Genomic DNA, 13380 nt, shown 5'->3' on the forward strand with positions numbered 1-13380 from the left:
TTTTGACATTTTCGATAGCAAATAAAATGTTGACAAAATGTTCTATAGCAAATAAAATTTTGACATTTTCTATAGCAAATAAAATTTTGACAAAATTTTATATTGCAAATAAAATATTGGCAAAATTTTCTATAGCAAATAAAATATTTGCAAAATTTTCTACAGCAAATAAAATTTTGACAAAATTTTCTATAACAAATAAAATTTTGACAACATTTTCTATAGCAAATAAAATTTTGACAAAATTTTCTATAGCAAATATAATTTTGACAACATTTTTTATGGCAAATAAAATTTTGACAAAATTTTCTATAACAAATAAAATGTTGAAAAAAATTCTATACGAAATAAATAATAGCTCCACGCATTAAATATAAATTAATGCGTGGTTCTATTATATTGACCTCAGCTATATATAGGAAAATCCGTATTTTGAATAAAACAGTATTACAATTTTGTTCCGATATTTTACAAAATTCTTAAAAAAATATATCGACAAAAACAAATAAAACAAATTTTAATTCTTTTTCTCTTTCTTAATGGCCAAATACTAGTAACTAACTAATTAATTAGTATGAAATATATTGCCAGAGATGCAATAATGAACATGCAAAAATGAGTATAGAATTTGAAAGTTCTGTTAAAGAGGGTAGAGCCAGCCAATTGAGTTTTAAAAAGGTTTTTAAATGTATAGAGATGAAGGAGGAAAATAAGAGAGCAAAAAACTGTGTTGAAAAACTTACTCTTCAGCACTTTTATCAGAATTCTGTGAAGATATGTTTTCATTTGGGGCCTTTTTCGTACTGCTAATACTTTCTTCAGGTTCTTCTTTATTGGCTACAGCATTTGAATCATGGGTTGCTGCCTTTGCAGCATTGGCTTTAGATTTGCGGCCACCTTTACCCGTAGATGTACCCGTATTGGAGGAGTCAGAGGATTTTTGTTTTCTATTGGCCATATTGGAATTTTTGGCTTTTTGTGATTCCTTAGCTGTTGTCGGCGTAGACGAAGATGATGAGGCGGCAGATGAAGAATCTTGCAAGGCTGGTGGTATAAAAATATTGCCTGTTAATGAAGAAAGTGAATTGTTGGTTTGACGTCCTGGCAATTTCATATTGGTAGCTGGGGCCATATCCGAACGTGGGCGATGAGCTGATGAATCTTTTTCTTTTTTAATTAGAATAGCGTTGGCGGTCGAACCAGTTGCGTGTACTGATGCCGTGTGATCCAAATCACTATTACCAAGGCCACTGGTCGAGTGATTGTGGGTATTGCCACTGTTGTTTTGATGTAAAAGTAAATGGAGACTTTCAGTCGGCACAACACCAATGGCTCGACAAAAATTTTCCTTATCTTCAGGGCTTAATACTGGTTCCTCTTCATCGAGTTTTTTATATGGTGGTAAAGATGCTACAACTGGTGGTGTTGTTGTTGTTGTTGTAGTTAATGTTGGTGCTATTTTATTTTTATTGTGGTTTTTGTGTTTTGCACGTTTTTCGAGCTTTTCTGGTGGTGGCGGTGACGTCGGCGGCGGTTTATCCTTGTTTTCATCACCTCCTCCTCCTTCTAACCTTTCACTGTTACCACGCTCACTGCTATGCTTTTGTTTTTTACGATGTTCTTTTGATTTCTTCTTTTGTTTCTTTTGTGATTTTTTCTTTTTATGGTGGTGGTGGTGATGGTGGTGATGATGTGATTTCTTATTTGATTTTTGATTTTTCTCCTCTTCAGGATCAGCGGCTTCAAATCGGTTTAACTCTTCTAGCTTTTGATTATCGTTGTGATTGGTCAAATGCTTATTCTGAATGGCTGGTACATGCTCGCCACTTTCAAATCCCTTCTCTTCTTGTCGTTTATGGAATTCTTCTATGCCTACAGTATTTGTTACTGATGTTTGAAGGTCCTCTTCTTCTTCCTCTTCGTTTGGTTCTAATTTGATATTTTTCAGAAGATTCAAATGTTCATCGGTTAGTGTTGCGGAATAGTCCACAACAACATTACCACCTTCCTTCGGATGGTGAATACTTTGATGTTGTTGTTTTCCTTCAAAATCTATTGGATTGTCCTGGCGATAATCTTCATCTTCTTCACCGTCATAATAATGATCATCTTCTTCGTTTTCCTCCTCGTCGTCTTCGTCCTCGTCTTCGGGTGTTAGGCAAAAAGTTTCACGATGTCCCAGAAAATCACTTGAATTTGTTGTTATAGTTCGACGTAAGGAACTAGCATATGTTGATATACCACTGGCTGTGGATGTTGATTGTGAGCTGAAAATCATATGAAGAGAATTTAGTTTCGAAATGAATCGTAATATCGGGTATACATATGTATTGAAATATTTTTAGTTTTTTGGATGTGTGAAATCATGCATTTTTGTGTTATAAAAGTGAATGAAAATCAAAAACGAAAATTTGTAAAATATGCATTTAAGCTGGATATATATCATCCAGTGAATTTAAAATAATATTAAAGTGAATCTTAAACTAAAATCCATTAAATTTGTCCATCTAAAACAAAAAAAGCTCAAACGAAATGAATATCGTAATTTATTTTTAAAAATAAATTCCCAAAAAAATCCTTTATTATTCGTTCACTTGTGTAAATGGAATGGTTCCTCCACATACATTGGTGTAGCTAAAATTTTTCAATCCTATAAAATTTCCAATCCCATTTTAATTGTACCCCTAAAATTCGAAAATATAAGTTTCGATTCATGGACGCTTTGTCAAAAAAATACCAAAAGTCGAAGGCAACTGTTTATAATATTCAAAATTGACTTTTTGGAAATTGGTTACCAAATCGTCTATCGATATCTAACGAAAAAATCGAAAAAAATGTAAACTTCGATATCGACTAATCAACTTTAGATTCTTTTGAAACTTGAACCAAAATCGACACAATTTTCTATAGAAATAAAATGTAAAAATTTTCTATAGAAATAAAATTTTGACACAATTTTCTATAGAAATAAAATGTTGACAAAATTTTCAATGAAATAAAATTTTGAGAAAATTTTCAATAGGAATAAAATTTTGAAAAACATTTCTATAGAAATAATTTGATAAAATTTTCTATAGAAGTAAAATTTTGACAAAATTTTTCTATAGAAATAAAATTTTGAGAATATTTTTCTATAGAAATAATTTGATAAAATTTTCTATAGAAATAAAATTTTGACAAAATTTTTCTATAGAAATAAAATTTTGACAAAATGTTTCTATAGAAATGAAGTTTTGACAAAATGTTTCTATAGAAATGAAGTTTTGACAAAATTGTTCTATAGAAATAAAATTTTGACAAAATTTTCTATAGAAATAAAAATTTTCACAAAATTTTCTATAGAAATAAAATTTTGACAAACATTTTCTATAGAAATAAAATTTTGACAAACATTTTCTATAGAAATAAAATTTTGACAAAATTTTCTATAGAAATAAAATTTTGACAAAATTTTCTATAGAAATAAAATTTTGACAAAATTTTCTATAGAAATAAAATCTTAACAAAATTTTCTATAGAAATAAAATTTTGACAAAATTGTTTATAGAAATAAAATTTTGACAAAATTTTTTATAGAAATAAAATTTTGACAAAATTTTCTATAGAAATAAAATTTTGACAAAACTTTTTATAGAAATAAAATTTTGACAAAATTTTCTATAGAAATAAAATTTTGACAAAATTTTCTATAGAAATAAAATGTTGACAAAATTTTCAATAGGAATAAATATTTTGACAAAATTTTCTATATGAATAAATATTTTGACAAAATTTTCTATAGAAATAAAATTTTGACAAAATTTTCTACAGAAATAAAATTTTACAAAATGTTCTATAGAAATAAAATTGTGAGCAAATTTTCTATAAAAATAAAATTTTCAGAAAATTTTCTATAGAAATAAAGTTTTGAGAATATTTTTCTATAGAAATAACAAAATTTTGATAAAATTTTTCTATAGAAATAAAATTTAAAAAAAAATTCTATAGAAATAAAATGTTGAAAATTTTTCTATAAAAATAAAATTTCGACATTTTTTTATAGAAATAAAATTTTTAAAAAATTTTGACAAAATATTCTATAGAAAAAATATTTTGACAAACTTTTCGGTAGAAATAAAATGGACAAATTTCAAATGGATTAATAAAATAAAAAAAATAAATAAATTCAAGTAATATAAAATGATAATAAAAAAATGAATAATAAATAAAGCATGCTTACATAATTTGTTAAAAGAAACGAATGTTTTTTTGGCCTGCTGTGGCTGAAACAATCAATCAATTAACATGTTCCAATCAGTAGCCGAAACAGAAGAGGATGATGGTTATTTTTTTTTATATATATATTGTCATAAGAGAACACATAAAAACTAAATGATGATGTCTCAAACAAATCTCTAGTTTTGAATAATACGCGCCGCCAGCCAAATCTAGTTGTGATATTTAAGAGGTATGTACCCAAAGTTTTGCCAAAACTCGTTTGTTTTTATTCTTTGTAAAATATTCCTCGTCTTTGCCAAAATTGAGAAGAATTAAAGATGCCTTCTTTTTTTTCTTGTATGTTTAGAAATGTGATATATGAGATTTGGAATGAACAATAATTTTGGATGAATTACATAGAGTTTGTTAAAGTGGCGGCATGTATTTTTGGCTTGATAGTAGCGTTTTTTTTTTTGATGAATATCAACAGAAAATTGTTTGATGAACCAAATGAAAAAGAATTAAACTAAAATTGATATAAAAAGAAAAGCCAACAAATTTAGGAGAATCCAAATTTAGGAGAATGCAGGACAGTATTTAAGGCTTAGATGGTTTGGATTTGGATTGGGATTTGTTTGGTTTGTGTGTGGTGACGTTTTGGAATTATGATGAAATGCTTGGTAAGTTTGTGTTGGGATGAAGAATGTTTTTGACATATGGATATCGAAAATTTTGATGTTGTCTTCTATTTGAGATTTTGGCTTTTATTTTTGTTTTGTTTGCTTGCTCTAGTAGACTAGTTTTGCGTGCTAACCATCTGCGGGCTTGCAATAATGATGTTGAGGTTCGCGGAGGCGGCTGTTCAAATTGTAAACGTTGTCGTTCTTTTTGTTTTCGTTCCTTCTCTTGACGTTCTTTCTCCTGACGCTCCTTTAACTCGGCCAAATTACGTATGCGGTTAGAGTTACGTACTTGCAGCAATCTGAAATTTAAAGAAGAGACCAGAGTATGGAAATGAAAAATTTGCTATATAAACAAAATAATAATTATTTTCAATTTGTCTGAAATTAGAGTATTGAGTTTTTTTACCCTTTAAAGTATTATATAATGATGCTATCCCTATAATATTTTAGTAGCTTCACATATTTTGTTGTGTATAGCTTTGAAGTTGAAGTTGTGGTGGACGATATTAGCTTCGGTAGCCCTTTTCGTATGTAATTGTTAGAGAGACTAAGCCAGCCTATTTCGTATGGCGATTTTCTTAAAAATCGACTAATCCATTTTTGAATTTATGCTTGTATTGGAAATTAAATCGACTTTTGATGAATGACTAATCGACTTTTGATGAATGTCATAGGGATTTTGGCATACCTAGCATTTGATTCGAGAAGAAAGTCGAAAATTTTGACTTTTTCACATTTGGCATCTGGCTATAGAAATTCAATTTTGACAAAATTTTTCATAGAAATTCAATTTTATTTTTTGTTATTTTTTTACAAATTTTTTTTTATAGAAATTAAATTTTGACGAATTTTCTATTGAAATAAAATTTTGACAAAATTTTCTATAGAAAAAAAATTGACAAAATTTTCTTTAAAAAAAAAATTGACAAAATTTTCTATAGAAATAAAACTTTGACAAAATTTTCTAAAGAAATAATATTTTGATAAAATTTTCTATAAAAATAAAATTTTGACAAAAATTTCTATAAAAATAAAATGTTGACATTTTCTATAAAAATACATTTTTGACAAAATTTTCTATAGAAACAAATTTACAAAATTTTCTATAGAAATAAAACTTTGACAAAATTTCCTATAAACATTAAATTTTGACAAAATTTTCTATAAAAATAAAACTTTGACAAAATTTTCTATAAAAATAAAATTTTGACAAAATTTTCTATAAAAATAAAATTTTGACAAAATTTTCTATAAAAATAAAATTTTGACAAAATTTTCTATAAAAATAAAATTTTGACAAAACTTTCTATAAAAATAAAATTTTGACAATATTTTCTATAAAAATAAAATTTTGACAAAATTTTCTATAAAAATAAAATTTTGACAAAATTTTCTATGGAAATAAAATGTTTTGGCAAAATTTTCTATAATTATTCTATGGAATAAAATTTTGCAAAATTTTCTAAAGAAATAATATTTTGATAACATTTTCTATAAAAATAAAATTTTAACAAACTTTTCTATAAAAATTAAATTTTGACAAAATTTTCTATAGAAAAAAATTACAAAATTTTCTATAGAAATAAAACTTTGACAAAATTTGCTATAAAAATAAAATTTTGACAAAATTTGCTATGAAAATAAAATTTTGACAAAATTTTCTATAAAAATAAAATTTTTACAATATTTTCTACAAAAATAAAATTTTGACAATATTTTCTATAAAAATAAAATTTTGACAAAATTTTCTATAAAAATAAAATTTTGACAAAATTTTCTATGGAAATAAAATGTTTTGACAAAATTTTCTATAAACAAAAAAATTGACAAAATTTTCTATAGAAATAAAACTTTGACAACATTTTCTGTGGAATAAAATTTTGACAAATTTTTCTATAAAAATAAAATTTTGACAAAATTTTCTATAAAAATAAAATTTTGACAAAATTTTCTATAAAAATAAAATTTTGACAAAATTTTCTTATAAAAATAAAATTTTAACAAACTTTTCTATAAAAATTAAATTTTGACAAAATTTTCTATAAAAATTAAATTTTGACAAAATTTTCTATAAAAATAAAATTTGGACAACATTTTCTATAAAAATAAAATTTGGCAATATTTTCTATAAAAATAAAATTTTGACAAAATTTCCTATAAAAATAACATTTTGACAAAATTTTCTATGGAAATAAAATGTTTTGACAAAATTTTCTATAAAAAAATTGACAAAATTTTCTATAGAAATAAAACTTTGACAACATTTTCTATGGAATAAAATTTTGACAAAATTTTCTAAAGAAATAATATTTTGATAACATTTTCTATAAAAATATAAATTTTTTCTATAAAATTTTTTCTATAAAAATAAAATTTTGACAAAATTTTATATAAAAATAAAATTTTAACAAACTTTTCTATAAAAATTAAATTTTGACAACATTTTCTATAAAAAAACATTTTTGACAAAATTTTCTATAAAAAAAAATTTACAAAATTTTCTATAGAAATAAAACTTTGACAAAATTTTCTATAAAAATTAAATTTTGACAAAATTTATTATAAAAATTAAATTTTGACAAAATTTACTATAAAAATAAAATTTTGACAAAATTTTCTATAAAAATAAAATTTTGACAAAATTTTCTATAAAAATAAAATTTTCTATAAAAATAAAATTTTGACAAAATTTTCTATGGAAATAAAATGTTTTGACAAAATTTTCTATAAAAAAAAATTCACAAACTTTTCTATAGAAATAAAACTTTGACAACATTTTCTATGGAATAAAATTTTGACAAAATTTTCTAAAGAAATAGTTTGATAACAAATTTTTCTATAAAAATAAAATTTTGACAAAATTTTCTATAAAAACAAAATTTTGACAAAATTTTCTATAAAAATAAAATTATGAAAAAATTTTCTATAAAAAAAAAAATCTTGACAAAATTTTCTATAAAAATAAAATTTTGACAAAATTTTCTATAAAAAAAAATTTTTAACAAACTTTTCTATAAAAATTAAATTTTCACAAAATTTCCTAGAATAATAAAATTTTGACAGAATTTTCTATAAAAATAAAATTTTCTATAAATAAAATTTTGACAAAATTTTCTATAAAAATAAAATTTTGACAAAATTTTCTATAAAAATAAAATTTTGATAAAATTTTCTATGGAAATAAAATGTTTTGGCAAAATTTTCTATAAAAAAAAATTGACAAAATTTTCTATAGAAGTAAAACTTTGACAATATTTTCTATGGAAGAAAATTTTGACAAAATTTTCTAAAGAAATAATATTTTGATAACATTTTCTATAAAAATAAAATTTTGACAAAAATTTCCATAGAAATAAAATTTGACAACATTTTCTATAAAAATAAAATGTTGACATTTTCTATAAAAATAAAATTTTAACAAAATTTTCTATAAAAATAAATTTTAACAAAATTTTCTATAAAAGTTAAATTTTGACAAAATTTTCTAGAAAAATAAAATTTTGACAGAATTTTCTATAAAAATAAAATTTTGACAAAATTTTCTATAAATAAAATGTTTTGACAAAATTTTCTATAAAAAAAAAAACTTTAACAAAATTTTCTACAAAATAAAATTTGACAAAATTTTCTACAAAATAAAATTTTGACAAAATTTTCTATAAAAATACATTTTTGACAAAATTTTCTATAAAAATACATTTTTGACAAAATTTTCTATAGAAAAAAAAAAATTACAAAATTTTCTATAGAAATAAAGCTTTGACCAAATTTTCTATAAAAATATAATTTTGACATACTTTTCTATAAAAATTAAATTTTGACAAAATTTTCTATAAAAATTAAATTTTGACAAAATTTTCTATAAAAATAAAATGTTGACAAACTTTTCTATAAATATTAAATTTTGACAAAATTTTCTGTAAAAATAAAATTTTAACAAAATCTTCTATAAAAATTAAATGTTGACAAAATTTTCTAGAAAAATAAAATTTTGACAGAATTTTCTATAAAAATAAAATTTTGACAAAATTTTCTATAAATAAAATTTTGACAAAATTTTCTATAAAAATAAAATTTTGACAAAAGTTTCTATGGAAATAAAATGTTTTGACAAAATTTTCTATAAAAAAAATTAAAATTATCTATAAAAAAATTTTAACAAAATCTATAAAAATTAAATTTTGACAAAATTTTCTAGAAAAATAAAATTTTGACAGAATTTACTATAAAAATAAAATTTTGACAGAATTTTCTATAAAAATAAAATTTTGACAAAATTTTCTATAAATAAAATTTTGACAAAATTTTCTATAAAAATAAAATTTTGACAAAAGTTTCTATGGAAATAAAATGTTTTGACAAAATTTTCTACAAAAAAAATTAAAATTATCTATAAAAAAATTTTAACAAAATCTATAAAAATTAAATTTTGACAAAATTTTCTAGAAAAATAAAATTTTGACAGAATTTACTATAAAAATAAAATTTTGACAGAATTTTCTATAAAATAAATTAGACTAAATTTTCTATTAAAATAAAATTTTGACAAAATTTTCTACAGAAATAAAATTTTTACAAAATTTTCTATAGAAATAAGATTTTGACGCAAAAAATTTTTATAGAAATAAAATTTTGACGGACAAAATTTTTATAGAAATAAAAATTTCGTGAAATTGATTTTAGCCATATTTAAAGGTATGACGACATTTTTCACAATTTCTTACTTACTTTCTTCTCCTTAAACGTTCACGTTCTCTAAATAATTGCGGCAATTTTGGCAAAAAATTCTCATCCAGTATCTGGTAAAGATCTTTCTCTTTACCATTCGTTGAGGCCTTAAATTTAGCAGCTAAATTTTGCCAGTCCTCTTCGGTGAAACAAATCACTTGCCACACCGAATTTGATTTTAGACTATTTGCCCCGGCCGGTTTATCTTCGCGATACAAACGTGTACCATAGAAATACCAATAACCGGAATTTTTTGAATCGTATCCCAAGGGTTCGACGCGTAGACTATCCGATTCTAAATTGTTTAAAATTACTTGCACATCAACCGAGTCCAAACGAAAATGGCATAAATCGTATAATATCAAGAGACGTTTGCGTACGGGCAACGATTGAAAATCTATATCGGTATCAAAGTGATTTTCGGTATTATGAAGACGACACTGTTGGCGCAGGAAACGCCTTAAGAACATCTGATAATTACTATGGGTTATTTCTTTTGCTACCGAACGTAAAGCATCGCAACCTTTTAATAAGCGTACAATTAATTCAGGCACTAAAGCAATATGATGGTCATCATCTGTGGTAGTACCATCGGATAATAATGCGGATTCTAAATCCTGAAAAGTAGAAAAAGTCATTATTCAAGTAATCAATTTGTTGAGATGATCAATGATACTCTCACCTCAATATCAATATCTGGCAAATCGAATGCTGAACTAAACAATGAACAAAAATGTGAAATGCACGGTATCTCCCACCATGATTGTATATCTGCAAAAATAAAACAAAAATTATATGTAGAGACAATTCATTCAGAAATAAGTTTTGAAATATGTTTTCTTACCCAAAAGTCCTATGAAAGTAGAAACCATTTATGTTTGCGTTCAACAGATTCTCAGGTGAGTTTGTCCTCTTGTTCTCTTTATTTTGTTTCCTATTGCAAATAAGGTTTTTTGGATTTGTTATACTCAAATTTGCTTTATCAATTGTCGATTATTTTTTGTACCGAATCCTTTTAGATACAAAATTTATTCTGAAAAAAAAATTAAAATTTTGATAAAAAATTGAATTTGGAAAGGAAACTAAATAATTTTCGAAAAATTTTATTCAAAATAAAACAAAGGATTTTCCAACTAGTGGTGTTATTTTGAATCCTCCCGCTTTCAATTTTGAAACTTTTGTTTATTGAAATTTGACGAAAATATGAGAAGAGCTCATTAAAATTATTTTATTAAAAGGGTGAAAATTTTGCATTTTTCTTCATTACATTCTAGTTTGATGCATTGCTTTCGCAAACAAGCAAAATTGCCGCATTTGTTCCTAGGAAACCCCAAGAGTTATTGTTTAGAAGCATCCTGAAAGTGTAACACTTTGGTGGTGTTAACGATTCAGCCGCTGACCGGAGAGTCTGATACATCGTGACAAATTCGATGATGAAACGCCGCCACCATGGAATTGATATCACGGTTGCCACAATTGGTAGAATTCTACCAAAAATGGTAGAATTCTTGATTTTTGGTAGATTTTGCAAAGAAGTAAAATTTCGACAAAATTTTCTATAGAAATAAAAACAAAATTTCCTATAGAATTAACATTTTGGCCCAATAAAAATAAAATCTAAATAGAATTTTGAGAAAATTTCTATAGAAATAAAATTTTGACAAAATTTTCTATAGAAATAAAATTTTGACATAATTTTCTATAGAAATAAAATTTTGACAAAATTATCTATAGAAATAAAATTTTGACATTTTCTATAGCAAATAAAATTTTGACAAAATTTTTTATAGATATTAAATTTTGACAAAAATTTTTATAGAAATAAAATTTTGACAAAATTTTTTATAGAAATAAAATTTGGCAAAATCTTCTATAGCAAATAAAATCTTGACAAAATGTTCTATAGCAAATAAAATTTTGACAAAATTTTCTATAGCAAATAAAATTTTGACAAAATTTTCTTTAGCAAATAAAATTTTGACAAAATTTACTATAGCAAATAAAATGTTGACAATATTTTCTATAGATATAAAATTTTGACAAAATTTTCTATAGATATAAAATTTTGACAATACTTTCTATAGATATAAAATTTTGGCAATACTTTCTATATCAAATATTTGACAAAATTTTCTATAGAAATAAACTTTTGACAAAATTATCTATAGAAATAAAATTTTGACAAAATTTTCTACAGCAAATAAAATTTTGACAAAATTTTTTATAGAAATAAAACTTTGACAAAATTTTCTATAGAAATAAAATTTTGACAATATTTTCTATAGCAAATAAAATTTTGACAAAATTTTTTATAAAAAACAAGTAAGGAAAGTCTAAAGTCGGGCGGGGCCGACTATATTATACCCTGCACCACTTTGTAGATCTAAATTTTCGATACCATATCACATCCGTCAAATGTGTTGGGACTATATATAAAGGTTTGTCCCAAATACATACATTTAAATATCACTCGATCTGGACAGAATTTGATAGACTTCTACAAAATCTATAGACTCAAAATTTAAGTCGGCTAATGCACTAGGGTGGAACACAATGTTAGTAAAAAAATATGGGAAACATTTAAATCTGGAGCAATTTTAAGAAAACTTCGCAAAAGTTTATTTATGATTTATCGCTCGATATATATGCATTAGAAGTTTAGGAAAATTAGAGTCATTTTTACAACTTTTCGACTAAGCAGTGGCGATTTTACAAGGAAAATGTTTGTATTTTGACCATTTTTGTCGAATTCAGAAAAACATATATATGGGAGCTATATCTAAATCTGAACCGATTTCAACCAAATTTGGCACACATAGCTACAATGCTAATTCTACTCCCTGTGCAAAATTTCAACTAAATCTGAGCACAAAATTGGCCTCTGTGGTCATATGAGTGTAAATCGGGCGAAAGCTATATATGGGAGCTATATCTAAATCTGAACCGATTTCAACCAAATTTGGCACGCATAGCTACAATGCTAATTACACTTCCTGTGCAAAATTTCAACTAAATCGGAGCAAAAAATTGGCCTCTGTGGTCATTTGAGTGTAAATCGGGCGAAAGCTATATATGGGAGCTATATGTAAATCTGAACCGATTTCAACCAAATTTGACACGCATAGCTACAATGCTAATTCTACTCCCTGTGCAAAATTTCAACTAAATCGGAGCAAAAAATTGGCCTCTGTGGGCAAATGAGTGTAAATCGGACGAAAGCTATATATGGGAGCTATATCTAAATCTGAACCGATTTGGCTGATATTTTGCAAGTTTTTCGAGACTCATAAAATATTCGGATGTACGGAATTTGATTAAGATCGGTTGATATACACGCCAATTATGACCAGATCGATGAAAAATATATATGGCAGCTATATCTAAATCTGAACCGATTTTTTCCAAAATCAATAGGGATCGTCTTTGAGCCGAAACAGGACCCTATACCAAATTTTAGGACAATCGGACTAAAACTGCGAGCTGTACTTTGCACACAAAAATACATCAACAGACAGACAGACAGACAGACGGACAAACAGACAGACAGACGGACATCGCTAAATCGAATCAGAATTTAATTCTAAGACGATCGGTATACTAAACGATGGGTCTCAGACTTTTCCTTCTTGGCGTTACATACAAATGCACAAACTTATTATACCCTGTACCACAGTAGTGGTGAAGGGTATAAAAATTGACAAAATTTTTTATAGCAAATAAAATTTTAACACTATTTTCGATAGAAATAAAATTTTGACAAAATTTTCTATAG

At 24.7% G+C, this 13380-nt stretch overlaps 1 protein-coding gene across 3 annotated transcripts in view; it reads right to left on the reverse strand.

Annotated features, from left to right (window-relative positions):
* dikar (CECR2 histone acetyl-lysine reader dikar) overlaps nt 1–13380 on the reverse strand; it is a 48637-nt gene that overhangs the window by 29972 nt on the left and 5285 nt on the right. For all 3 annotated transcript variants that reach the window (XM_075307403.1, XM_075307402.1, XM_075307401.1), the window contains exons 2-6: nt 10453–10641; nt 10291–10379; nt 9609–10225; nt 5012–5179; nt 744–2267 (exon numbers count right to left, since the gene is read on the reverse strand). In XM_075307403.1, the coding sequence (XP_075163518.1) occupies nt 744–2267; nt 5012–5179; nt 9609–10225; nt 10291–10379; nt 10453–10480 (2426 nt within the window). In that variant the 5' untranslated portion in view covers nt 10481–10641. The remainder of the gene's footprint in view (nt 1–743; nt 2268–5011; nt 5180–9608; nt 10226–10290; nt 10380–10452; nt 10642–13380) is intronic.

Source organism: Haematobia irritans, chromosome 4, assembly GCF_050003625.1.
Source record: "Haematobia irritans isolate KBUSLIRL chromosome 4, ASM5000362v1, whole genome shotgun sequence".
NCBI lineage: Eukaryota > Metazoa > Arthropoda > Insecta > Diptera > Muscidae > Haematobia > Haematobia irritans.